At 36.6% G+C, this 27,523-nt stretch overlaps 1 protein-coding gene across 1 annotated transcript in view; it reads right to left on the minus strand.

Annotated features, from left to right (window-relative positions):
* The window catches only part of POT1 (protection of telomeres 1), an 80,836-nt gene extending 53,887 nt beyond the window's left edge, over positions 1-26,949 (minus strand). The window contains exons 1-6 of the mRNA XM_047096412.1: positions 26,681-26,949; positions 26,000-26,184; positions 17,708-17,780; positions 13,772-13,863; positions 2,415-2,528; positions 1,611-1,658 (exon numbers count right to left, since the gene is read on the minus strand). Coding sequence (XP_046952368.1) covers positions 1,611-1,658; positions 2,415-2,528; positions 13,772-13,863; positions 17,708-17,780; positions 26,000-26,122 — 450 coding nt within the window. The 5' untranslated portion in view covers positions 26,123-26,184; positions 26,681-26,949. The remainder of the gene's footprint in view (positions 1-1,610; positions 1,659-2,414; positions 2,529-13,771; positions 13,864-17,707; positions 17,781-25,999; positions 26,185-26,680) is intronic.
* Between the last annotated feature and the right edge of the window lie 574 nt (positions 26,950-27,523).

Consider the following 27,523-nt stretch of genomic DNA (forward strand, 5'->3'; position numbering starts at 1 on the left):
CATTTTTGCCAATTTCAGAGGCTCTTTTGTTTACTTCTTCCTTATATACAGGCTCATGGATGTATCAAATATTTGAAGCTAAGCAATCTAAAACAATTTTCACAAATACTAATACCTGGGGCTAATTCGTGCTTTTAAAAAAGTATATCGACCCTTTAATTGGTTACCGTTTCCCTAAATAACAAATTTAAATTATTCTACCATATAGTATTATTCAGAATATAAAATCTATACCCCATAATCATTGTTAACTAAAACAAAGTCCCTGGACTCTGTCCATTAGAAACAAAAGGTTTAAGAACACAGGTAGAAGGCAAACTTTACATTAAACTTCATCAATATATTACCTTTTATCCAGTCTCACTCAGCTACATGTACCTTACATATAAAAATGGGAACTTTCCTACAGCTATAACAACATTTTATAAAATACTAAAAAAATAAAAATTAAAAATGTATCACAAGTATAATAAAATCCTTAAAATTAGGGGCCCCTGGGTGGCTCAGTCAGTTAAGTGTCTGACTTCGGCTTAGGTCAGGATCTCATGGTTTGTGGGTCTGAGCTCCGTGTCAGGCTCTGTGCTGAAAGCCCAGAGCCTGGAGCCTGCTTTGGATTCTGTGTCTCCTCCTCTCTCTGCCCCTCCCCTGCTTGTGCTCTACCTCTCTCTCTCAAAAATAAATAAACGTTAAAGAAAAAACTTTTTAAATAAAAAAAATTTAAATTAAATTATTTGTCAAATCGCAACTTGGCACCTGATAATCTGCTTATAAATATAGCTGATGATGAAACAAAAGAATTTGCCTGAGGTTTGAAAGTAGTACTAATCTAATAAAAAATATACAATAAATAAATAAATAAATAAATAAATAAATAAATAAATGGATGGATGGGGGCACCTGGGTGGCCCAATCAGTTGAGCGTCCAACTCAGTTTCTGCTCAGGTCATGGGATCAAGCCCCACGTTGGGCTCTGTGCTAAGATAAATTCTCTCTCTCTCTCTCAATCTCTCTCGGGGTGGGGGGGGGGTGGGGAGTATTTATCCCATTATCTTCTCACAATAAAACTTCTTTTCCCTTTTAATTTTCTTGTATATGTAGCTTATACAAAATATCAGTAGATATTCCAGACAATAGAACAACCAGGTATTAATTACCAGGTAAATACATAACTCAAATTTAACATTATTAGATATCAAAAATGTAGAGATTATGTTTTCCCACTGTATTGATAGTATTTTAAAATCAGACTGTAAAGTGGATCAAAAAAATACATATATGTATGCATATACATGTGTGCATTTTTATGTGTGTGTGAGTGGGAGATGTGTGCATACTCTATATTAAACTGCATGTCGGGGCGCCTGGGTGGCTCAGTCGGTTAAGCGGCCGACTTCAGCTCAGGTCACGATCTCACGGTCTGTGAGTTCGAGCCCCGCGTCGGGCTCTGGGCTGATGGCTCAGAGCCTGGAGCCTGCTTCCGATTCTGTGTCTCCCTCTCTCTCTGCCCCTCCCCCGTTCATGCTCTGTCTCTCTCTGTCTCAAAAATAAATAAAAAGTTAAAAAAAAAATAATAAAATAAAAAAAAATAAATAAACTGCATGTCATCTTACCAAAGACATTGATTCTGTAGAAAAATCTCTTACAGATTTAACATAAACCTGAAAACAGAAAGAGGATTTACTTGTATACAAATAACCTCCAATGTGATTACAGACCTTTAATTGCAATAAAGCTACACACTTAACTGTATAATATTCAAATTCACTAGAATAGCATAAAATTATGTCTTACAAATTAAGACTGACACATGTAAAGTTGTCTAAGCTTAGCTTAAGTCTAATTTATCAATTTGAAATATCACAGGACCACCCCTAGCCTATACAAGGCCCTTCCGGACACCAGAGAAAACAGGCAGACAGTGGCCTGCAGGCACATGGCTTGGCCCAACTCTACTTCTCTGACAGCCTTGACCAAACAGGTAGTCTCTGTGTGTGCACACACAATAGAGGCTGTGGGGGGAGGGGTGAAGCAGGAGGTAGAGAATGGGCATCTTCATAAAGAGTAAGATAAATGGAAATCAGTTTTACCTAAAAAGGAGCACTTGATAAATTTAAAGCAAAATCAAGTACACCATCAAGAGTCTGATGGTATAACTGCAAAGAATAATATCAGGTCTAGAGTACCTATGAAGTTTTAAAAATTCCATTAATAAATAATTAACTTTAAAGGATCTTTCTTTTCTACCTGGAGTGATTCTAAACATAAAGCCAATAAAAGAATTTCTATTTTTTAAACTTAAAATATTTAATTAACAAAATTCAGACTAAATTGTTTATCTACAGATTTATAGAAATACTACTCCTATTCCATCACCTGAACTCATGATATGATTAGACTAAAAATTACACACTTACATAAACAGTTGATCTGAAGTCCTCAAATGCTTTCAAAAATAAGCAATGTTTACCGTCTCTGCCTGTAGATGAAGACGCTGACAAGACAGAAAATCCAGCCACTGCAATGGTGTCCTACATGGAAAAAAAATGGTTTTAAATCATCAAAGTATCTGTAATTCTGAATGTCATATAAATTTTTATTTTTATTATTATTTAAAAACAGGAATGATTTCTATAAAATGGAAAACTTTTTATAGGTTAGCCTACACATGTTTAATGTTTTCTGAATATAAGATTGAGACTATCATTTCCTCTGAAAGGGCATCAACAATGTAGCCATAGACTAGTGCAATGTCCTAATTCATGGACCAGGAAAACACCAACTAAATCACTTGAAAATTGCTATTTAGTGAGAGTTCAAAAATCAATGCTTACCTCAATTTGTTTAAGTTTGCACAAATAATGAAGAGACAAGAGATGAACCAAGAGTAATAAGAATGAAATTTAAATGAAACTAAATATCAGAGTTGAGAGACTACATTGAGAAAGACATTTCATTAGTGTAAAAACTCCACACTGTCACAAAGCTAACGTATGTACATATAAATCCAGAATATGAAAATAAATGAGAAATTTCCATTTATATACTAATATGAAAATAATATTTTCTTTCTATTTAGGTTTATAATAGTAATAAGCGCCTGGGTGGCGCAGTCGGTTAAGCGTCCGACTTCAGCCAGGTCACCATCTCGCGGTCCGTGAGTTCGAGCCCCGCGTCGGGCTCTGGGCTGATGGCTCAGAGCCTGGAGCCTGTTTCCGATTCTGTGTCTCCCTCTCTCTCTGCCCCTCCCCCGTTCATGCTCTGTCTCTCTCTGTCCCAAAAATAAATAAATAAAAAAAAAAACGTTGAAAAAATATAATAGTAATAAGAAGCCAATTCCCATTTATTCCTGCCTCTCTCATTCTTTAGTTAAACCGCCTTATTTTCTTTTTTTTTTTTTAATTTTTTTTTTTTCAACGTTTATTTATTTTTGGGACAGAGAGAGACAGAGCATGAACGGGGGAGGGGCAGAGAGAGAGGGAGACACAGAATCGGAAACAGGCTCCAGGCTCTGAGCCATCAGCCCAGAGCCCGACGCGGGGCTCAAACTCACGGACCGTGAGATCGTGACCTGGCTGAAGTCGGACACTTAACCGACTGCGCCACCCAGGCGCCCCAAACCGCCTTATTTTCTAAATACTGGAACATATACATTCAACATGTTTTATATTTATGCATTATATGTATTATTCTACTCTTCTAATTTTAACACCAAAATCTGAAGATACATAAAAACTCCTGGGCTTCAGGCAGCTTCCTTCAATAATCTTAATTTCCACCAAATGGAAGCCTTCTGCATTACTGACTTTTTTGCTTTGTACATACAAGAAAGGGTCCCGTGTCAATCCCAGGATTCTCTACTTAGACCTATTAAACAAGGCTGTGAACACCTTGAAGACAGGGGTCATGTGTTATTCTGCTCTGTATTTATAGAGCTTGGCCCAAAGTAGGCCCTCCATGAACAAATTGAATCAAAGTATAGACCTTATATTGCCTTTCTAAGATCTCTAGCTCTATTCAGATATTTTAAGTCTGAAAATTTCTGCATTTTTTCCATTCTTTACATGAGACTGCAAACATAATTGTCTGTGTTGATAATGCTAAATACACACAACTCTTCATAGTTAAATGGGAGAAAATTATCCTCACTGAATATTCTTTATGTTTTTACCATGTTTTTAGGCAGTTTTAATGGGAAATAAAATAAGCAGTAAGATTGCTTCTGGAATAAATTACTTTTATAAACTGAAAAATATGCAATGCTTTCAACTTCAGACCAATATATTCTGATTTAAATGAAAACTTATGACTTTAGTCTAAGATTTAAAGTTGTTTCATCAAACTAACACAGGAAGATACACAGAAGTAGGGAATCATTGATTTATCAGTTCTAAATTCTCTTAAAAGCACAAAAACTAACCTATCTCATGTCCTTTGCTATTTTACTTGAAAATATCTTAAATATTATATGAAAAGAAATCTACTAAATACAAGTGTTAGTGCTACAGATGAATATTTTTCTATTTTTATGTATAAACTTAAGAATAATGAATATCTAATAACGAAAACATTTTAAATAGAATACATCATTAAAAGCAGGACATTAGCATTAGTAAGAAAAAATTTTTCAAAAGTAATTCTACTTTAACATTAGCAATACAATTCAGTAAAAGGTTATAAGAAAACTTTTCTTCTAGGACAAAATCAACATAGAATAACAACCAAAATTCTTTAAGGAAAGAAAAGCAATGTGTTTATTTACTATATTTATAAAGATGAACTTATATTTGAATATATGTATATATACACACACACAAACTGCTAAAGGCCCTCAGAGATCTCATCCCCACCAACATGGCCTGTTTTATTTCCAGATACGTCTATACAATACTACACAAATCAGATTCTCTTATATGCCTACTGCTTTTTCACATACATTCTTTGCTTATCCTGAGCCCCCACTAATAATAAATAGCATTGTTCTCTTTTGCATATGGCTGATCCTATCTATCTTTTAAAGCCTGGACTGTAAATGCTTCTTTTCTTATGTGGTCTATCCTAGATTGTCTGAGAAAAAAAAATTCACCCTTCTTCTGAACTCAACTTATGCAGTATTTTATTTTATTTTTTCACTTGTGTGTTATTTACAAAGATTTCTTAATGTTTGTAATGCTCTTAGAAGTCTGTAAGATCCCTGGGACTAAGAATGTCTTATCTACCTACATATCCCATACAAGCGACTGAAGGGGCTTCTGTTCATAGCGAGTGCTCAAAAGAGTATATGTTAAATAAATTAATTAATACTGGTAAAATTAAAGTACAAATCTAAACAAAAGAGGGGAAAAAATGAACAGTTCTTAGAATCCAGTTCCCATGAATTACAAATCATAATAGCTTTTAAATTAATTCAAATGCACAGAGGATAAGAAAGATAACCATATAATAGGCAGTATTAGTTTGTATAAACATTCATTAGATTGAGCTGAAAATGAGATTTAATATGCATTGTTCTAATTTCTAGGCTTCTGAAAAGAGCATACTGAAGCCATTCAAACAAGAATAGGAATTACACAGTTCAGTGCTAAGAGTGTATACTGATATACAAAGCAGGTATTTATCTCCAACTGCTGAAAAAAGTATTAGGAGGCAGCCAGCCTGAGAAGAATACCATATGACTTAAAGTGGTAAGGCTTTATCAGTATCTGTGCATGAACACGCTAAAAATAAAAACACATTTGGTATACCTGAAATCTTTTAACCTACTCAGGATACTCAGATATCAACAAGTGGGTCATTTCCCTTTTGTGTGTGACCTACTCTCTCACAGTGCCTTAAAAGGAGTGAGCCTTTGTTATTAAACAATTTCCTTTTGGGTTTAGCCAATAAGAATACATCTACTGCAAACCAGTTTCACAGAAAAATCAATGAAATCAGCACAGGAGTTTTTTAACATCAAGAAGTGTTTTTTAATAATCAACAGTAAACCTAAAAAGAAAAAAAAAAATCAGGCAACTTATTTGCATATTAACAAATGTGATTTTTATATGCCAATATCTTATAATCAGTGGTGGAATAAGAAATTAATATGTGACTAACAAAAATGTAAACTACAAGACTAGTGAATTAATTTGCTAAGTTTTAATAGATGGTATATCCAAAATTCTCAAGCTGTTACACTTACTGAGTAGAAAATGAAAAGAGAAAATATGAAAAAATTGATAGTCCAAAAAGAAAAACACTTATTTAATAGCCATTAAGTAATTTTTACTATAGTGACCTTGCAAATCTTGTTATCATACCTCAAAACACCATTAAAGAAGGAAAGAGTACAGGGAGAAGCCAGGAATCTGACGTCATTGGTAGGGTAGTGACTGACAGAAAATGTTTTTCTAATATAAAACACATATTTCATGAGCATTAACATCTATTTGGTCACATAATGCCAAGAACTTAATTGGAAGTAATATATGTCAGATTGGCATAAAACCCAAAATCTTTAAATGGTTTAGAAACCACTATATGATCGGATGCCCACCATCTCACCAGCCATATATTGTTGTGACCCACTCTGGAATTCTGCCTTCTCATGATACTTGAATATTCCAAGATCCTCACTCAGGGCCTTTGTATACGCTGTTCTTTCTGACTAACCCACTCTCTTGGTACCCACCTTCCTTCTTTCTGTTACTTTTCTCATTCTACTACTCAATCTTCTTAGTTATGTATCATATCTGGATAAAATAATCACATAACAGTTGTTTAAGTCCCTCTACTCCACTGAGCACTTTCCCACGATGCAAGGTCCATAACCCTCTTATTCAGTTAAGATGTTTCTGACATCCGGTACAGAAGACCAAAAACACTCAAGTGTTTGGACAACTAAATGAATAATCAAATACGTGGTGGGGGAGGGAGATATATATATAAAACCCTCATTAAATAAACTGTGCAAGTACTACAAAACTTACTGCATAGAATCTTAGCATCTCACAACTGAAAACAGGACTTTAGAGATCATATACTCAAACATGTTCATTTTTCAGATAAGAAAATAAGGACCAGAGAGGATAAGTCTAAGGTCACATCCAGCTAACGAGTTGTAGATTAAGACAAGAATCCCAATCTCCTCACTATTCTACATCTTTCAGAACTAAATCTCACAGGGATGATAAACAATGTACTGATAAACATCTATAATTCTGATGGTTTTGTGACAAAACTTTTTTTAACTTTCAAAATACTTTGAAAGTCTTTCCTCATATTTTATATGCATATATTAAATGTTAAATCTCACTTTAAAGGAAAGCTTAAACTCAAAAAAATGCCTCAAATGGAGAGAGGTTCAGTTACTGTATGTGTATTCCTACAAAATGTATCAGTTTAGCAAAGCAAGGATTATAGTTTTGTTAAAATTCATTTTAATGTTTTAGGATTTTTGTTGTAATCAAATATGGAGCTAACCTTAAGGGAATAAGCAAGTGACAAATGAGAAAGGCTTAAGAATTGAATTAGAAAATCCATTATTTTATGCAAAAAGTTTTACTTTTGATTTTCAACAATTTTTAACCTTAATACTACAAACTCTAAAATAAATAGCCTAATTAGACCTCCCAAATGATCAGCATTCATGAATTTAAACCCAGAAAGATTTTAAAGTAAACTGTGACCTCAGACTTCTCACCATTGTACTTTAAAAAGGAGAAACTCTGACTTATCATTAACATCCTCTGTTATCTGACAAGTACTAATTAGCTAGTGTAGTTCTATTCTATTTTAATGAATACCTGTTTAAAATATATTTCAACTGCAGAAAACACCTTTCATATGCCAGTTAGGTAAAATACTAATATCTCATACATTGTGCATGTTTTGTAGATGCACTGCCCATGTTCTGCTAATCCATTATATTAGAACTCTTTTGTTTCCAAATAGGAATTTAATTAAAAAAACTTAAAGAAGAAAGATGAAAATGTCTTTAAAATATAAACAGATCCAGGCATCTGGGTGGCTCAGTCGGTTGAGCGACCAACTCTTGATTTCAGCTTAGGTCATGCATGATCTTACGGTTGGTGGGATTGGGCACTGTGTCGGGCTCCGTGGTGACAGCATAGAGCCTGCTTGGGATTCTCTTCTCCCTCCCTCTCTCTCTCTGCCGCTCTCCTGCTTGTGCTCTCACTCTCTCTCAAAGTTAAATGAAAATAAAATAAAATAATAAAATAGAATAGAATAGAATAAAATAGAATAAAATAAAAAATCTAGACCTCTAATATTTAATACCGTGTATTTATTTTTAAAACCCTTCTTCTCTAAAGATGTCTAAGATATGTTGTAAAATAAAGCAACTCACAAAACATGAATAATATTGTCATTTGATGAAAAATGTGCATATATGAGCTCATCTGTGTGCACACACAGATACACACATACAGAAGTATACACATACTATACACATACAGGACAGCTGGAAAGATGAAAGGAGAAGCAGCACAGTGGTGGTTTTATCTAACAAAGAGACTAGGCACTGGGAAAGGGGCAGCTTTGGCTTTCCCAGTTATACCCTTCCATAGCACTTGAATGTTTTTTAAACCCATGACCATGGGGCGCCTGGGTGGCAGTTGGTTAAGCGTCCGACTTCGGCTCAGGTCATGATCTCACGGTCCGTGAGTTCAAGCCGCGCGTCAGGCTCTGTGCTGACAGCTCAGAGCCTGGAGCCCGTTTCAGATTCTGTGTCTCCCTCTCTCTCTGCCCCTCCCCTGTTCATGCTCTGTCTCTCTCTGTCTCAAAAATAAATAAACGTTAAAAAATAAAAATAAAAATAAATAAAACCATGACCAGACAAGAAAAACACAATCTTCTAAACCAAATATTTACAAGATTTAACCCAAGTCCACATGATCTTCCTGAGGCAAGAAAAGAATACAGTCGTGGAGAGAGAGTCATGTCTCCACTTACTACTAGAAGTCCTGTAACAAATCTTAGCTTCACAGTGGTTATCTTCTTAAAACTATGATGACCCTTAGCAGAGAGGGTTATCAAAAGTTCAAATGATAAACATATATAGAAGCACTTTGTAATCCATAAAATTCCATACAAATTTAATATCCTAAATAAAAGGATTAGGAAAAAAAAAAAACACTAGTTAAACAGTAGAAGCTGGCTATCACAAATGTCTGAAAAAGAAAAAATGTTTTCTATTACGTACTTCTTAAGCAAAATCTAGCTAACAGTCTCCTAAGTATAGCCATTATCATTGGCTATTGAACTATGTAAAATAAAAAATAGATGACACCGATGTTCATTTTCCTTAAATCACTAGAAATCAATATTTACAATTTCTTTATATCATTGTACTTCAAGGCAACCAACTATGCTAGCCAGAAAACCTCTTTAAAAGTTCTAAACCACCCCTTTATAAAAACATAAACACACACATGCATGTGCACACAGTCACAGAAACACCCTTGGAGTAAAGAGGAAGTATAAGATAGAGATCCATACACTTAAGTAAAATAATTTTTTAAATGTATACATAAAAAATATAACACACACTTTTCTCATACAAACTCTACCTAGAACATTTCCCTCAAAGATACACTTTTGTATTGTTTTTTAAAAATGTTTCTAAGAATTTTTTTTTAATGTTTATTTATTTTTGAGACAGAGAGAGACAGAGTATGAATGGGGGAGGGTCAGAGAGAGGGAGACACAGAATCTGAAGCAGGCTCCAGGCTCTGAGCTGTCAGCACAGAGCCGGACGTGGGGCTCAAACTCATGGACCACGAGATCATGACCTGAGCCGAAGTCGGACGCTCAACCGACTGAGCCACCCAGGCGCTCCAAGAATTTAAGAATGTAAAACACTGTATTCATATTAGCACTTACCTTTCACAAATTCTTCTAAAAATAATACAGGATTTTTACAAGATACTCATTTCTAATATCAAATCATTATCATTTCTGTATAATGTGGTCACATAACTGACTACTATTAGAATTCAATATTGGGGCGCCTGGGTGGCGCAGTCGGTTAAGCGTCCGACTTCAGCCAGGTCACAATCTCGCGGTCCGTGAGTTCAAGCCCCGCGTCAGGCTCTGGGCTGATGGCTCAGAGCCTGGAGACTGTTTCCGATTCTGTGTCTCCCTCTCTCTCTGATCCTCCCCCGTTCATGCTCTGTCTCTCTCTGTCCCAAAAATAAATAAAAAACGTTGAAAAAAAAAATTTAATAAAAAAAAAAAAAAGAATTCAATATTAACACAACTATATACCATAATAGAATCATATGAAATTCTGCCCTTAAAAAGCAGTTCTTAATGGCTGTGCGTTCATGGATCTCTCAGAATGAGTTATAAATGGCCTTCTGGGGGGGGGGGGGGGCACATGTACATTTACATACACATTTAGTTGATTCAAAAGCATCTTCTGATGATCTATACACTGCTGGGGGCTCACTGGAAATCTCTGCATCCTAGAATACTCATCTTCATCTACAAACTAATGGTCCTTTCGCAAAAATTAAGTAGGCTTTAATTTAATAGCTAGTTGACTCTTTAAAAAGGATAATAGAGCCTCCCTCCTGATCATGCATTAAAATTGTCTTTTCTCTGCAGCAGGAATTTAAAGCAGATAATTTAATGTCTTACTTATTAAAAAATATCAGGAGAGAAGAAAGCAAAGGCAACTTTAATGATCTGAGCAAGTTGAAAGGAAGCTGACTATAATTTCCTGGCCCTGGTGTGTGAAATCTCCAAAATCTCTCTGTTAAAAGTATACCTCTTTGCAGATGGAAAGAGTTCATCTGAATTAAGAGCATAAAACTACATTTCATATGTATTTCATATCCCCTGTAATCCACGAACACTAAATATTACTAATTCAATGTATTAGAGCAAAACTTGCCTATGCATACCTAGTAGCATAAAAAATGAGGAAGCATTAACAGCATTTGTTTGTTTTTGTTTTGTTTTTGCAAGGATGAAGAGCCAGAGAAATTATCTGTTAAAGCTAGTTTCACATGCAAATTAGTCACCAAACTGGCATTGTTTCATTTTTCCCTATCTAACAAAGTACTGTAACATACCATTTTCTAGTTCAGAGGAAAAAGGATATGTAAGGTTTTTTTTTCCCCCAAATAAGTGAAACTTCCCTTGTTAAACACCTACTTAATATTCTCGCTTTCATCCATATTCTCCTTTCTCCTTCACCTCATCATTTCTGAAGAATATCTCCCTTAAAAAATGGCATGATTTCAGATCTTAAGCACTGAATTTTTTAGAACTGCCATCCTGAATATTAATTATTTTACCTAAGCCGAAATAAAGTCATGTCTTCAAGGGCTAGAAGAAGAACATGCCTTTACTGGAGGCACCCACAAAAGTGCTCTATACAAACAGCCGTATAGAGCAACTGCTTACTACCCTACCCAAGCGGCCTGAAGCAGACAGTCAGGTAACACTTCACTTTTAAGTACATTTGCTTCTGGAACTCTGCTGTACCACATCAAATAGATTAGAACTATATATCTCAAATTTTTAAAACTGTACCCCAAATTACTCTAGCTATCATTCTGAGAGAAAGTCTGATGAAATGTACTAGGAGTTTCAGTACATAAATTACACAGCAAAACCTTATTTCCTTAAATTCTAAAAGTAAGATTTTAAAATATACCAGTGATGTAATAACAACTTTTCACAGGAGGGAAAAACCACTATGCTGATTCTCCTTCCCTTCTTTCACATTATAAATTAGGAAGAAATTAACCGATTTACCACCTCTTCACAGAAGTTTTAGCAAAAAAGACAAAACTTGAGTTTGGCAATCTATTCCCAAAATGCTTGTAGAAAAAAAAATAAATAAAAGGCAGATTTTCTTACAGTTTCCTTGACATAGATCTTTATTCTAGACTCCAAAGACAGATTTTACAAAATAGCACCATTTCTCAAGTCCACAGAACTATTTATACATCACCAGTTTCTGAAACTACTGTATGTCGGACTGATTCAGAATTCACAGCTAATCCAACATTCTCATTTCATATTTGATTAAATGTATATCTGGAGATTATCAATGGTTACTCAAAATCCAGTAATTAACTGGAAGCCACACTCTGGGGCTCAGACTCAGTTGCCCTTTCTCCACCCTGCTCTTCCTCATTGGGGCTGCACCTAATTTCAGTAAGAGAAGATAAAAAGAGTCGTAACAACAGCTGCCAGTACTGAGTTCCCACCTATTCCCAGCAGTAGGCACATTTATCTCTAATCCGAACAACAATCCAGAAAGGTAGGTATTATTATCCCTATCTTACGATTTGTTTAAAGATTTTTTTAAATTATTTTTTATTGTTTAACTTGAGATTTTTCTAATAAAAAAATTTTTAAGAATTTTTTTAATCTTTAAAGATTAAAATAAAAAAGGCTGAATGGAATTAAGTGTTTTGCCCCAGTCACACCTGCTAGGATTTAGACACTCTGACCCCCTACTGCATCTGGAACATGCACTCATACTTCAGAGTGTTTGTACTTGCAATTTCCTGGTCTAAAACACTCTTTTTTAAAAAAAAATATTTGTTCAGTTTTGACAGAGAGACAGAGAGCGGGAGAGGGACAGAGAGAGGGAGACACAGAATCCAAAGGAGGCTCCAGGCTCTGAGCTGTCAGCACAGAGCACGATGTGGGGCTTGAACCTACAAGCCATGAAATCATGACATGAGTCAAAGTCGGACGCTTAACCAACTGAGCCACTCAGGAGCTCTGCCATTTTAACTATTTTTAAGTGTGTAACTCAGTGGCATTAATTACAATCACGATGCATGCAACCATCACCACTATTTCCAAAACCTTTTCATCATCCCAAACAGAAATTCTTTAACCATTAAGCAATAATTCCCCATCCCCTCCTCCCATCCCCAGACCCTGATAACTGCTAATCTACTTTCTGACTCTGAATTTGCCTATTCCACATATTCATATGAATGGAAACACACAATAGTTGTCCTTTTGTTTTGGGGCTAGAACTTTCAGTAGAACATGGAAGAGCAGTGGTAAAATGAGCAACCTTGTTTTGTTTCTACTCTTAGGGGGAAGCTTTGATTCCTTTACCACAGAGTTTGGTGTTAGCTCTGGGTTTGTCATAATTGCCCTGTATTGTGTTGAGGATTTCCCTTCTATCCCGTGGTGTTTCCTGAGTGTTTTGATTATAAAAGGGTTTAGGATTTTACCAAATGCCTTTTGTGTATCAATTAAGACAACTATTTGTTTTTTCCCTTTGTTCTATTAATGTGATGTATTATAAGGATTGATTGCTGTATGATGAATCAAATTGCACTCTTAGGATAAATCCCACTTGGTCATATTGTCAATTCCTTTTAATATGTCGTTGGGTTCAGTTTGGTAGTATCTTGTTGGATTTAGGAGGCATGTATTTTGAAACAATTATTAGAAAATAACTCAAAAATACAGAGTGTTATAGCTTATATTATTTTTTAGTTATTAAGAATTATTTTTAATTATGTACATATATATTGAATACTGACTATATTCAATATTGAATATTAAACATTAAAATGAAGTGAGAGGAAAATTTGTCGCTTTTTATGTCAATGATAAATTTTACAATCTCTTAAGAATGTTGCAATTTTAAAGATGTTGCTTAATATCATTTTTTTACATAACTACAAATATATAATGAATCTATTAAAAAAATATCTATAGGATGAATATAGTATCAATAATTTTCAATCTACTTCTAGAACAATAAAGTAATATGAAAATGGTTTACCCCTTCATAGAAAACTTTTGCACAGTCCTTTGCTAATTTTCCAAAAAATAATACATTGATGGTGTTGATGTCTGAATCTGAATTTTCTTGTTCTACAAAGAGAAACACACATACAAAAAAAAAAAAATTAGATACAGCAGTTTTACACACACAAGAAAATTGATGACAGCTATATTCTAAAAACAATAGTTAATTCAAAATGCAATTATGAAGAGTTAAAAATTTTATCATTCACTTTTAGGTTAACCTTAAGTATTGCAAAAATAATGCACAGAATGCTATTAGGTACCAAAATCAAAATTATAACAAGTTTCAACTAGAATATACTTTATAAATTTCCATAAATATCACATTAACAGCACACAATAACCACTTTCTATTTATTTTCCATGTTTGTAATAAAAGGAAATGAAATACAAAAATTACTCAATTTTTATACTGTATAACATATCATCCCCAAAGCAGTTCACTTTTACTGAACTTCTAGTAATCCACAGTGTCAGTACATTAAGTTTTATTCTAGAGAAGTGATTTTCTCCTCCCACACTCACAAATGGAAGAGTAAAAGAATAGAGTGTGTGTAAAGACCAAAGTATCTGTGACTCTGAAAATGAAATTTACTTGGGAAATAAGGAATGAATATTCTACAAGTAACCTCATTTGGATCTTCTAGGCTTTGGAAAAGAATCTGCACAATCTGCATTCTCCAGAGGTCACCTCCTGTAACCAGTACAGTAGGGCCAAATGCTAAGACTCAGTTACACCATCTGAGGAAAGTCTCATTCATATCAGCTTTCAAGTACTCAACTACTCCAAGAAACTGCCATCATTTCAGATTTTTTTGAATCTATGCAGTGCATGAAAGACCTTTGCCAAACTGACAGTCCTCTGTGTGAGTCAGAACTGTTGAGTCTGCTACTCTGTCAGATCTGGTGGCACCGAGCAGTCAAATAACTACACATGGCTGCACATTACCTCCCTTCACTTACCTCTTCAACTCCTCAAAGCAAGGATATACATAAATTGAAACACTAATGTTTCTCAAACACATAGTGGCTTCTAATCAAAATATAACACACTTTGTTAATATTTGAAACGACCTATCAGAGGTCTGTTTCTGGCCATCATAGACTAATAAGGACTGGATTTATTCTCATCTTAAAACAACTAGGAAACTAAGAAAAAAAATATGAAACAACAGTTTTCAGGTATCAGACAACAGTAAGTGTAGGAAAGCGATCTTTTTTTTTTAATATTTCTAAAAGAGAGAGAGAGACAGACAGACAGACAGAGCATGAGCGGGGGAGGGGTAAAGAGAGGGAGACACAGAATCTGAAGCAGCTGTCAGCACAGAGCCTGACTTGGGGTTTGAACCCACAAACTGTGAGATCATGACCTGAGCCCAAATGGGACTGAACATGTGCCCCAAGTGCCCCAAGCACCCCAGAGAGCAATCTCTTTGAGGAGGAAAATAAGGCAATACCCCTAGCTTAATTCCTGGAGAGTTTCCAGGCAGCAGAAAGTGGAGCTCAAATTCAAACAAAGCTCAGCAGCCTCAGTGAATTCAGAAGAGCTCAGATACAAGGATACTAAGGTGGCTAGAATTTGCAGAGAAGAGTGTCGAATGGAAGACAGCAGCACAGACAGAGAGTGCCCTGGTGATAGGAAGATGGGTGCCTACAGATCTTTGGTGGAATATTGATCTCCAATGGCATGAAGGCAAGAAGGTCAAGAAGCGGAAGAACCACTTGAAAGGAGTAGGCAGACCAGTTCTGACACTCACATAGAGCTAGGAGCTGTTCTGGTTCCAACCAGACAGAATGGAATCCTCATACGCAAAGCCTAGAATAGAGTTGTCGGAAGGGTATTTTCTTAGTGATAAGGCCAAATTCGCCTGAAGATAAAGGCTGTTCTATACGCACCCCAACAAAGCTAATCAAACTGATTCTAAGAAAATTAAATACATCCTAAAATCAAGACAAATAGTGTTTAAAGGATAGCAAATAAACCCAACATTAAACAATATAAAATTCTAAGCATCCAGCATCCAATAAAAAAAATTATCAGCCATGAACGTGAAGAGAAAATGGAAGATGCAAAAAAAATCTCAAAATGAACTTTGAGTAGAAAAATATAACATTAGAAGTTAATATGGGGCACCTGTGTGGCTCAGTCGGTTAATGACCAACTTTGGCTCAGGTCATGATCTTGCGGATCATGGGTTTGAGTCCCACATTGGGCTCTGTGCTGACAGCTCAGAGCCTGGAGCCTGCTTCGGATTCTGTGTCTCCCTCTTTCTCTGCCCCTCCTCCACTCACACTCTTTCTCTCTTTCTCAAAAATAAACAAACATTAAAAAAAAAAAAGAAGAATTGGGGCGACTGAGTGGCTCAGTTGGTTGGGCATCAGACTTCAGCTCAGGTCATGATCTCACAGTTTGTGAGCTCGAGCCCTGCGTCGGGCTCTGTGCTGACAGCTCGAAGCCTGGAGTCCTCTTCAGATTCTGTGTCTCCCTCTGTCTGCCCCTCCCTGGCTTGCACTCTATCTCTCGCTCTGCCTCAAAAATAAACAAACATAAAAAAATGATTTTTAAAATTAAAAAATTTTAAAACATTAAAAAAAAAGAGGTTAATAGTATACCGAGTGAACAGATTAAAATGAATAAACTGTTACAGAAAACTGAAAAACAGAGAAGAATCAATGAAAAGTTGATTTTAAAGATCAACAAAACAAATCTCTAGCCAGAATGATCAGGGGAAAAAAAATGATAGAGAGAATCAATGAAACAGGACATCACTACATTAAAAGTATACCATACCAACATTAAAAGTATTTCAAAAATATATTAGGAATAACTTTATGCCAATATACTTGACAACTAAGATGAAACAGAAAAATTCCTTTAGAAACAAACTATCAACATTACTTAAGGAAAAAAGATAACCCAAAAAGCCCCATAAAAAATGAAGACATTGAACATAGGGTTTAAAAGTTTCCCATAGAGATTTCCAGGCACAGCTGGCTTCACTGATGAATTCTACAAATACTTAAGGAAGAAATAAAAGCAGATAAACTCATCCAGAAAATAAGAGGAGGCACTTAACACTCCTTTCAGGAGGACAGCATTACTCTGATACCACAGTCAAAATCACCACAGAAAAGACAGAGTTGGAACAACATCCTTCGTAAACTGTTTAACCAAATATTAGTAAATCAAACTAACAATATATCAAAAGGATGATACATCAGGCCTACCACTTGATCATGCTTTATTTTTCTTCAGACATTTATACTTAATACTAACTACTTTTGTAATTATTTATTCCCCTACAATGTAAACATCATGAAAGCAGGGGCTTTGTTTTGGTCACTCACTGCTGTATCTCCCATATCTAAAACAGTATCTCATATGTAACTGGTTTTCAGTAGTTACAGAATGTTGTAGTTCAAAGTCTGTTTCCCATTCACTGCTGCAGACCCTTCTTCAAACCAATTTCAGGCTTTAGATGAGATCTATTTTGGTCCTCAAATACTCCATGGTAGCTCTTCCTAGCTTACTAGGATTATTTGAAGGTTAGTAGGAAGAAGGAATAATCTCCTAACTATATCTAGGTAACAAATAACATGCTGAAAGTAGTATTTTAAGAAAGTTAAGTTTGCTAGGCTGTTTAGGTCACACTAGTGAAACTAGAAGGTAGAGGCATCAGTTAGCTATTTAACAGTCTAGATATGAGATTAAAGAAATCTGAAATGAAACAGAAGCAATGGGAGAGGGGAGAGAGGATAGATAGTGGGGGAAAATTTAATGGAAAAAAATTATTTCATCCTATAGTTTCTTACACTACTGTGCCTATGTGAGTATGTACATATATGAAGTTATCCATTTGCAGATTACAAGCAAAAGGTTAAGCAGAAATGGTCGTATTATATTGTATACCTTGTAATGCAATCTTCAAAACAGCTGTTCTATTTCCACCAGAAGTTAAAGAAGAGATAATTGAGAGTTTTCCCTAAAATGAGAAAAAATAGTTATACAGAAGAGCCAAAAGAGCTTATTATAACAGCAAGAAATAAGGAAAAAAGGGGGAAAAACCCAAAAAAACAAGGTACTGTGTTCATGTCACCATATTTAAGACATGAAAGTGATTTTACTAGAGCAATGTCCAAAGACCTAATTATTTAGGTTCACAATTTAACTGTTAAACAATCTTGTTAGTCAAATATTATCCAATACCTCATTTTACAGATAAAGTGAAGAGGCTCACCTTCAGTTCCATTTTAACCTAAAAAGTTATACTCTACTAAAGAAAAACAAAAATTTTGCTCCTGGAAAGAAAGAAACACTAATTTGAAGAAGGGGCACCTGGGTGGCTCAGTTAAGTGTCCAACTTTTGATCTCGGCTCAGGTCATCATCTCACAGTTCAGGAGATCAACAGTCTCTCTCTCTCTGAGTTCTCTTTGTACTTGTCCTACTTTATATAACGTCCTTATATATATATGTGTGTGTGTGTGTGTGTGTGTGTGTGTGTGTGTGTGTGTATATATATATATGTGTACAAGTACTTATACAACAGAGACAGGTCTGTCTCTGCCCCTCCCCTGTTGGTGCTCTTTCTCTCTCTCTCTCAAAATAAATAAACAAACATTAAAAAAAAATTTTTAAATACATAAAGAAGGGTTAAAAAGTGCAGAATGGTCATCTCGTAAGTAAGGTCTGTGTGGACAACGCAAAGGACGAAGGCACACATCAAGTTTAGTCCTCGGTTTTCTGTAATGAACCAGCTATCTGCTTAAAAAAGTTACTTAATCAGAGTTCCTCAGACAAAATGAAGTATTTAACCTGGTAGTTTCTGTAATTTCTTCTGGCTCTATAATGTAATGATTCTATCAATAAATACATTATAGGTTTCTTTGAAAACTTCCATATAGAAATAAAAGTTTAAAAGACTTTTAAAATGGATCACGTAAAACATATCTCCCATGCTAATATTCTAGACTTTGATGTAACCACCAACAACAAAAAACTATGTGTGTAGACCAATTTTACTTATAAGATAGGAATTCGAAAAAAATTAAAATAACGCTATCAGTTGTGCGGGATTTGGTCAAAAGTAAAAGTAAATAGTTCCACTTAGGAGGCAGAAAGCTGGAAAAAACAACAAAAAGGTGGACAATGTACAAATTTCAACATCTTTCTTGACCCACCAGAGAACTGAAGTCAAAAGACAACCAACTAATCAGAAATCTAGGAAAAGAGAAAAACTTCCAATAAGACAGGGGCAACAGGGAGTTGAGGTCACAAGGCAACCAACTTACCAGAAATGTAAAGGGAAAATCTTCAGGGAGAGATGGGCGGTAACCACTTGCTCACCTGAGGTAAAGCTGCTTGACATGTGTCAGAAAATTCATCTAATATATTTTTTTTAACGTTTATTAATTTTTGAACTAGGGAGAGTGTGAAGGAGGAAGGGACAGACAGAGAGAGAGGGAGAGAGGGAGGGAGAGAGAGAGAGAGAGAGAGAGAGAGAGAAGATCCAAAGTGGGCTCTGCGCTGACAGCAGAGAGCCCAATATGGGGGCTCAAACTCACAAACGACGAGATTATGACTGGACCCAAGTCAGACACGTAACTCACTGAGCCACCCAGGTGCCCCTGTCTAACATTTTTAATACGTTGCTAAAGGCCAAGTGTGGGTAGTGACAGGACATGAAGCTTCTGGGAGCTGCAAACACAAGGGGAACTCACCCGCTTATAAGCTGTTCTCCACAAACCTGACAAAGATGAGGCCAAGAGGGGGTGGGGATACAAGGATGGTAGGAGTTACAGTAGGAAACCCTGCCTGGATGTTCCCCATCTTTCTCAGAACAAAGTCCTTGAACTTCTGGGAGAAGAGCAACAAACTTACGTATCTTACTAGAGCTTCAGTGAAAACCTCCTGTAGGAAAAAAAACCACTCTCTACCCCTTCAAGCGATAAGCAGGAAAAAGTATACAGGTGTTGAGGGCCAGAGCTACAACTAAGGACAGGCCAGAATCACTAAGAAGACCTCACCCACAAGAGTGAGGTGGCACTGCCCGACAAGACTGAGGCTAAACCGGAACAGAGAACATCCACTCATCGCAGGACTAACAAGTGTCCAGTAAAAATCAACATGACCCACTATTGAGACAGAAGCAAAGAACTGGGAGAGAAACTTTAGCTGAGGCTAAGCACAAAGAAAAGACCTAAAACTAGACAATGAGAAAACCCCTCTGGCCAACCAGACCCCATCCTACATACAAAGTAACTCTAAAGGAATTAAAAGCTTGTAGTGCACCAAAGTAACCAGAACAACAACAAATCCCAAACCTCGCTCAACTTCTAACTGGATTAACTCAACACCACACAAAAGGCTGAGCAGAAAGGCCTGCACTTTTCCAGGAATAAAAACTACTGAATATGGTTTCCACTGCTCTTCACAAGAGCCAGGGTTTACAACAACAAATTACAGAGGCATACATTAAAAAAACAAACAAACAAACAAACAGGAAAGAACACTGTCAAGACACAAAGCAATCAAGAGAACCTCAATCAGGTTAAATAAATCAAACTGAACTCAAAACAGATGCTTTTGTTACTCTTGCACCTGATCCCACCGGATGCACGCTCTAAGTGAGAGTCCAGAATGACTGAAAAAAATGTGATGTTATGCTTTCTGGAATGGGATACACAGGTCTATAATAATGGAGAGCAAAAAATTCAAGCAACTAGGGAGAGATGTCCAGCACCTGGGGAGAAGCCCCCCAAACTGGAAAAGGAACTCCTTAAACATCAGGAGGTAAAGGGGAAAGAAGGAATTTTAATCTTTGTCTTTCATAACTATTCCAGAAGCCGTCCCCTCACCACAAAGGAAAGGTCCTGGAGCTGCTCTCACAAACTATAGGAAACTCTGAAAACTAACTGCATCCCCACCTGAGGGGCATGGCCCAGCTCCTGTACCTTCAATAGAAGATACTTTCAAATGATTCCACAACTTACAGGGCAAATGAACTGGACAAGTAGGCCAGATTTAAGTGACTGCCCTCAAGCAGTCTCTCTGAACACAAGGACTAAACTGAAGTACTAGGAATAAACTGGGGGCCTTAGGGCTTCCCAGCTGGCAGACCACACAGAGGACCTGTTAACTTATGTTGCCTGATTGATCCACATCCTTTCTTGAGGACCCCTAACAACTGTAAACTCTTTGTTTCCAAGGGTAGCATGTATGCCCTTAGTATCGTGCTTCCTGTGTGAAAAGCAGAAATTAACTAAAAACAAACAGTATGATTTGCTCCTAGGGATAGTTATAAAAAATATTCAAAAGTTTAAGAAAACACCCTCAGTTGATTATGCGGCCCCCAGTTATATATAAAGTGGGCAGTTTTATTCACAGTAAGAGTTATTCCATTAGAACGATAATACAAAATTTGTTCCTGTCTTCAGCTGAAGTGAGCAGAGAAAAATGGAGGCTGAACTAAAGATTAAGCTTTGAAGTTTAAGGATGACTGTATAATGAGAGACTTGCAGGGGGGATTTATGTCCCCAGTTGTTTACATTTCATTTCAATAAGGGGTGGTTGAAACCTAGAGACATTTCTCTACGTTGCAAACGATGTATGTACATTAGGGAGATTAGGTTTCTCTCTGTCTCTCAGGAGGGGAAGGTAAAGCTGGGTAGCTATCCTATATAAACTCCCAGATTCATAATTTCAAGGTTCCTTTTCTACAGCACAAGAAATCCCCTTTATACACACAGGAAGACTTTTGATCCTCACTGTACTGTCTTGAATGAGGAAGGTGGGGATAGAAAACTGATGCAGTCACTGCTGAGAGTAAAAATAATAGCTGGCTTATACTCCAGAAATCTGCTAGCTTCCAGCATAAAAGTCAATTAGTATTAGATATTAAAAATGTATCATCCCATCATTATAAGAGTGGGGTTTTTTAAGGTCAGTGCCTCTCAAAAGGGATACAAATGCTTTTGTGCACAGTAGGAACCTGATCTATTTGGCTCCCTGTCTCCTGACTAACCAAATCTGCACACCAACTCAAAAGCTGGATTATACACTGTTGCTTCAGAACTATTTGGCCACTTGACATTTACCCCAAATGAAATGAATACCTATGTTTATGTAAAAATTTGTATGAGCATTTATAGCTGCTTCATTCATCATTATAAAAAACTGGAAAGAATCCAAATACTGCTACACTGAGGAACGAAGAAATGGACTGTGATGGAATTCTAGTCACCAATAAAAAGGAAAAGTACTAATAAACAGCAACCTGGAAGAATCTTGAATGCATCATGCTAAGTGAAAGAAGCCAGCCTCAAAAGGCTACTTAGTGCAGGATTCCATCTACATGGCATTCTTGAAAGGTCAGAAAATTGGTAAAAAGTGGTTGCCAGGGGTTGGAATTGAGAGTAGCACCTGACTATAAAATTTTGGGGGGTGATGGACTGTTATGCAGCTTAATTATGTTTGTGGTTATATGTTTTTATACATCTGTCAAAACTTGCAGAACTGTATACTGAAAAGTGAATTTAGCGGTAAAATGCATTTAATAAAATTCAAGAAACATAAGTAAGAGATATTTGCAGGCTAAAAAAGGTTATGTGGAACGCCTGGGTGGCTCAGTCGGTTTAACATCGGACTCTTGATTTTGGCTCCCCTCATAATCTCAGTCATGGGATGGAGTCCCGTGTCGGGCTCTGTGCTGACATAGAGCCTGCTTGGTAGTCTCTCTTTCCCTCTCTCTGTCCCTCCCCCATGCTCGCAGGAGTGCTCTCTCTCTCTCAAGAATAAACTTTTTTATAAAGTATTTTTAAATTTAAAAAAGGGTTAAGGATTCAAACTGAGATATGAAAAATAAGAGATTCATTCTGATAGATGAAAGAATGGAGGTTATATACTTTGACCTAACTTTTAAAAATGAGCATTGTTCATGAAAATGTGATAATCATGAGAAATGAGTAAAAGGTGTTTCCTTGGTTTAACCCTACTGAATACTAACATGTTCACTTATGTCTAAAAGGAATTATTGTAATAAAGGGCTAACATTGAAAAATAGGGGGCCTCTGGGTGGCTCAGTCAGTTGAGCATCTGACTTTTGATTTCAGTTCAGGTCATGATCTCACAGTTCGTGGGATTAAGCCCTGTATGGTTTCTACATAAAATATAAAGAAATTCCGTTTTTCCTATAGCATAGTTGATTAAAATTTTATTTTTTTTATTGACAGTTTACAACAATTGTATTTAATTTCACCACTCATTATTAGTAACCTCGTGTAAATTTTTAGGACTGTTGTCAAGTTTGAAAAAAATTTCTATTGAGTTTCTTTCCTATATAAGCTGTAAGATTTGTAACAATTGTCCTCAAAGTAGCTTCAGATTCCATAGTTTCAGTACTTATTTTTGTCCACCAACTACACACACACCCAATGCTACGTGTGACAGTATATATTCATACCCTGGTACAACTTCGGTCCCCATACTTTTCTCCTACACTACCCAGTGAGTTGGAATGTTCCTGGAAAACATTCCTACACCAGAAGAGCTGGCATATGCTACCTATAAGCAGAAGTAACTGCAAACCACACAAATATATCTCACTAAAATTATTCCATAAGTCAACTTCCCCTTAACTACCTTCCAAAAATGTTCTGAGCCACTCCAAAGGCCACTCGATAAGACAAAAAATGTGATGGAGGGGAAGTCAAAATGGAAAGAGACACCAATCTTAACCACTCTAGGTTAAAACATCCCATTTGTGTAAATTTTACAAATATGTGAAAATGTAAATTCATTTCTAAGACCCCTAACATGGGCTTAGAAGGGCTTGTTCAAGTAGTCTTTGAAGCTTCAACTTTACTAACTGCAAAATAATTTTGTCACTGGTCAATGGGATTATGGTACATTATTTTCACTGAAAACCGATACCAGGTAAATTCCTTGCCCGAAGGCATGTTGTTGATGATATCATTATCTTTACCAGCATTTACCAAATGCTTTGAATTTACTAAGTAAGCAAGTTACATTTAATCTTCATTGTATTTCTATGAAGTAGGTTCTATTATAATTCATAGTTTACAAATGAAAAAAATAAGGTATCAACAGGTAAAATCACTTCCAATTACATAGCTAGTAAATGGTGGATCTGTGCTTAAATCCAGTCAGCATATCTTCAGGACCTCCACTCCTTTTTAGAATACTAAACTATTATAGGAGTAAGTTTGTGACCAGGGCCTGTGAGTTTGAGTTTGGAAGTGTGTTGGTGGAAGAGGGATGGGACGAGAGGAGAACAGAAGAGAAAAGGAAATGCGGATAAATTTTTAAAAATTGAATTTATTTCACTTTAGTGCATTCGTTAGTTATGAAGTTGATTTTAGGTGGCGCAAAAGCCAGTCACTGTTAACCAACTGCAAAATTGACTTGGCTAAAATTAAAGTCTTCCACTCCCATTTCAGGACTATGATTTACCATAATTAAAATATCAAAATACCAGTACATATTCCTCAAAAGACATTTCCTGCTGTCACTTTCTCACCCCACATTCAATTCTCAAACCACTAAAAAGCCAACCCAGCAACACTAGTCTTTCCAAATGATCTATACTTTCTGGTTATTAAATCAAACATTCTTTTCAGACTAGACTGAGTATCTAGCAGCAATATAATGCTTTGGTTACTAGCAAAGACAATGAAAATTCAAATCACACTCAGCCACTTACTATCTAACCTTGGATCTAACCTTGAATGAATTACTTAAACTGTATCCATTTTCCCAACTATAAAATGGGAATAATAATATCTATTTACAGGATTCTTTCAAGGATTAAAAGTGGGAATACATGTAAAGCACTTAGAAGAGTGCTTACAATATGGCAATGTATGTAAAAGTTACTAATATTACTCATTCCTTGAAACTTACTAAATATCCAAGACACCATTCTTTCCTAGTTTTTCTCCTACACCTCTGGATCAACTCAGACTCTTATTCATGCTACCTTCTTTCACTGAAATCCTTCAACACTCCTCATTCTATTCTTTGGACCAAATCTCCCAGAGAAGGAAACCCTTTAAGCTCCAGAATCCCAAATCCATTTGCCTATAGGACATCACCACTTGGATACCTCCAAAAACCTATGAAGACATCCAAAACTGAACTAACTCCTCTTTCTTCCTAAACGTGTGACTCCTATTATCTTCCCAAGGCTGACAGGACTTAAATACATGGAAATTTCCTGAACTCTTGACCTCTCTCATCTAATTGCTCTCCAAGATCTGTTGATTCTACCTCTTTATTCTGTCAGTTCCAAAGCAGAAGGTCTAGATTGTAACTCCAACTCTACTACTTACGAGCTGTATCTCAGGCCAATCATTAACCTTAACCTTTTGGAAATGCAGTATCCTCACTTACAGATGAAGAATAATAAGACCTAACTCACAGGGTTTTGTGATGATTAAATGAATTGATATATGCAAAACACTTAAAATACCACCTAACTCCTAGAAAGAGCTCAATGTTAATTTTTGTTATTATAATTTTATTATGATATTGTCTGTCTCCTTCCTATCATCTCCTCTGTTCCTGCTTCAGACCAGCATCAACTCTAAACTAGATTATGGCAACTACCTCTTAACTAATTATCCTTCCTCTAATCTTGCCCTCTCTGATATACTCTTCACCCAGAAGGCAGAGTAATTTAAACTCAACATGAATCATGTCCCTGTCCTGCTTAAAATCTATTAAGGGTCTCCCATAGTTTTTAGGGTAACATCTAAGTTCTTCAAAATGCACATTAGGACTATTACACCCAAAATAAAAGGTATACTCTCAGTCACCCTTTAAGTTCCAGCTCTAGTTTCCAGACCTAACTTGTCAGAACCACAAGTTCCCTCCTAAATGTTCACATACCATAGTTCTAATACCAACTTATTATAATTAGAGATTAGGTTACCTGTCCAAACCCACAAAAATTCAGTCCCCTTTAGTTCAAGGACCATATTCATTCATCTCTGTACCCTCAAAATTTATTCCAGTGTATCACAAAACAATTCAATAAATGTTTGCTAAGTAAGAATAACAGCATCAAAATAGTCACGTTATGACACACACAAAACCATTTCTAAAACAACTATTATAAGCTCAACATAAAAATTAGCATTCCCTTTTTGAAGACAAAAAGCATTGTGAGTTATGAAAATTCTTACCTGGATGTATTTCTTGCTATAATCACAACCTGGCTGTAGAGATCTGAAATCTACTTTGTTTAATTCACTTAGCAGCTCAACTTCGGGCACTCCATTCACTTCTTTTATTAATTCAAGGGGCATATCAGATCTGCTTCAAAATGCTGTCCAGAGCAAATTCAACTAGGGAATTTGACAGCTTGCGGCTGAAAACAAAGACCAACGTTTTATCCAAAAAGCAGTCAAAAATTGCTTTAAGCTTCGTTGACTTAGTTTTGCTTTTCCTTTCCTCTAAGTTAGTAATCACTGTTGGCGGTGGGGTGGATTAGTCCATAATTTTATTACAAAGATCAATACACTCATTCCCCTAGGACACTGAGACTCCAGCCTTTTCTATTTAGTTTTCTATTTAAAGACTTACCTCTAAAAGCCAGTTTTAGGATCTGCGAAAACCACACTAACAATGTCTCTTACCAAAATTGTGCTTTAAAATGTACAAACTATTGGGAAAGGGAGGGGAATTGAATTTTTGTTTTTTAATCCCCTTGGCCATGGTAATATTGTGTAGGCAAACTGGGCACCAAAAGCTTATTACTCCAAAACATACCGGTTGCCTCCTCTCTCCAGCCCCTATACATAATCGAAAGAACTACTGAACTGATATTAAATCGTGCTTCCTAGGTTCAATCTTACTTGTCATACCTCTTGACTGGGACAGCCACCAGTGTCAATATTAATTTTAATGTGTGCGCACCAACGTTCCCCAAGCCAGTTGAGTTCCGTGAGGGCGGGGACTTGGATGAACTCAAGTCAGCTGCTCACAAAATGCCAAGCAAGTTACTAACCACAGCAGGCTCACGCTATAGATAAGTATGAAGGGTCTTTCTGCAATAACTACACCACCTTTTGATCTAAACTAAATCAGCCTCTTTGGGATACCCGTTCACAACCCGAACCACCCTGCACTCAGACAACGAGCTGCAAACCGACTTAGAATTTCACTCACCCACTCTAGAGAAAAACAAGGAAGTTTAGAAGGGCGCGCGCGTGACGCCACTCGCACGCCGACGGCCCAGGTCTCACGCATGCGTACACGGTCTGCAGGGCTACGCTTACTGCTCCTACGCCCGCGGAGGACAAACTGCATGATGGTTCCCAGGCATAAAGTGTCCTGGACGTTTCACGGGATAAGTAGACGGCGCCGCGCCCGGGGTGGCGTGGGGGGCTGGCACAGTATCTTTTCGGAATTGTCCGGTTCCCTTTTAGCTCCGCCTGGGGTCGAGCTGTAGGCGCCGGCCAGGGAAGCGGGGGCGGTCCGCAGCGCGATTCATAAATCCCGCAACCAATAAAAAGTCTTCCCCAAACCCGGGCGGGATTTGAAATTAGAAGCTCCTGTGGGCAGGGCACTTCCTTTAACTGCAGGTGTTCTACCTCAGAAACAATTAACCAAAGGCAGGTTTTGCGAAGAAATAATTCCATCAGTGGGTAATGCTATTTTTAGATAGATCGGATTAACTTCTTCATTGATCTATAGGGCTATGGTTT

The sequence above is a fragment of the Lynx rufus genome, unplaced genomic scaffold, assembly GCF_022079265.1.
Source record: "Lynx rufus isolate CCGP_SWC_20201006 ecotype Redwood Valley unplaced genomic scaffold, mLynRuf1.p SCAF_4, whole genome shotgun sequence".
Classification (NCBI taxonomy): Eukaryota; Metazoa; Chordata; class Mammalia; order Carnivora; family Felidae; genus Lynx; species Lynx rufus.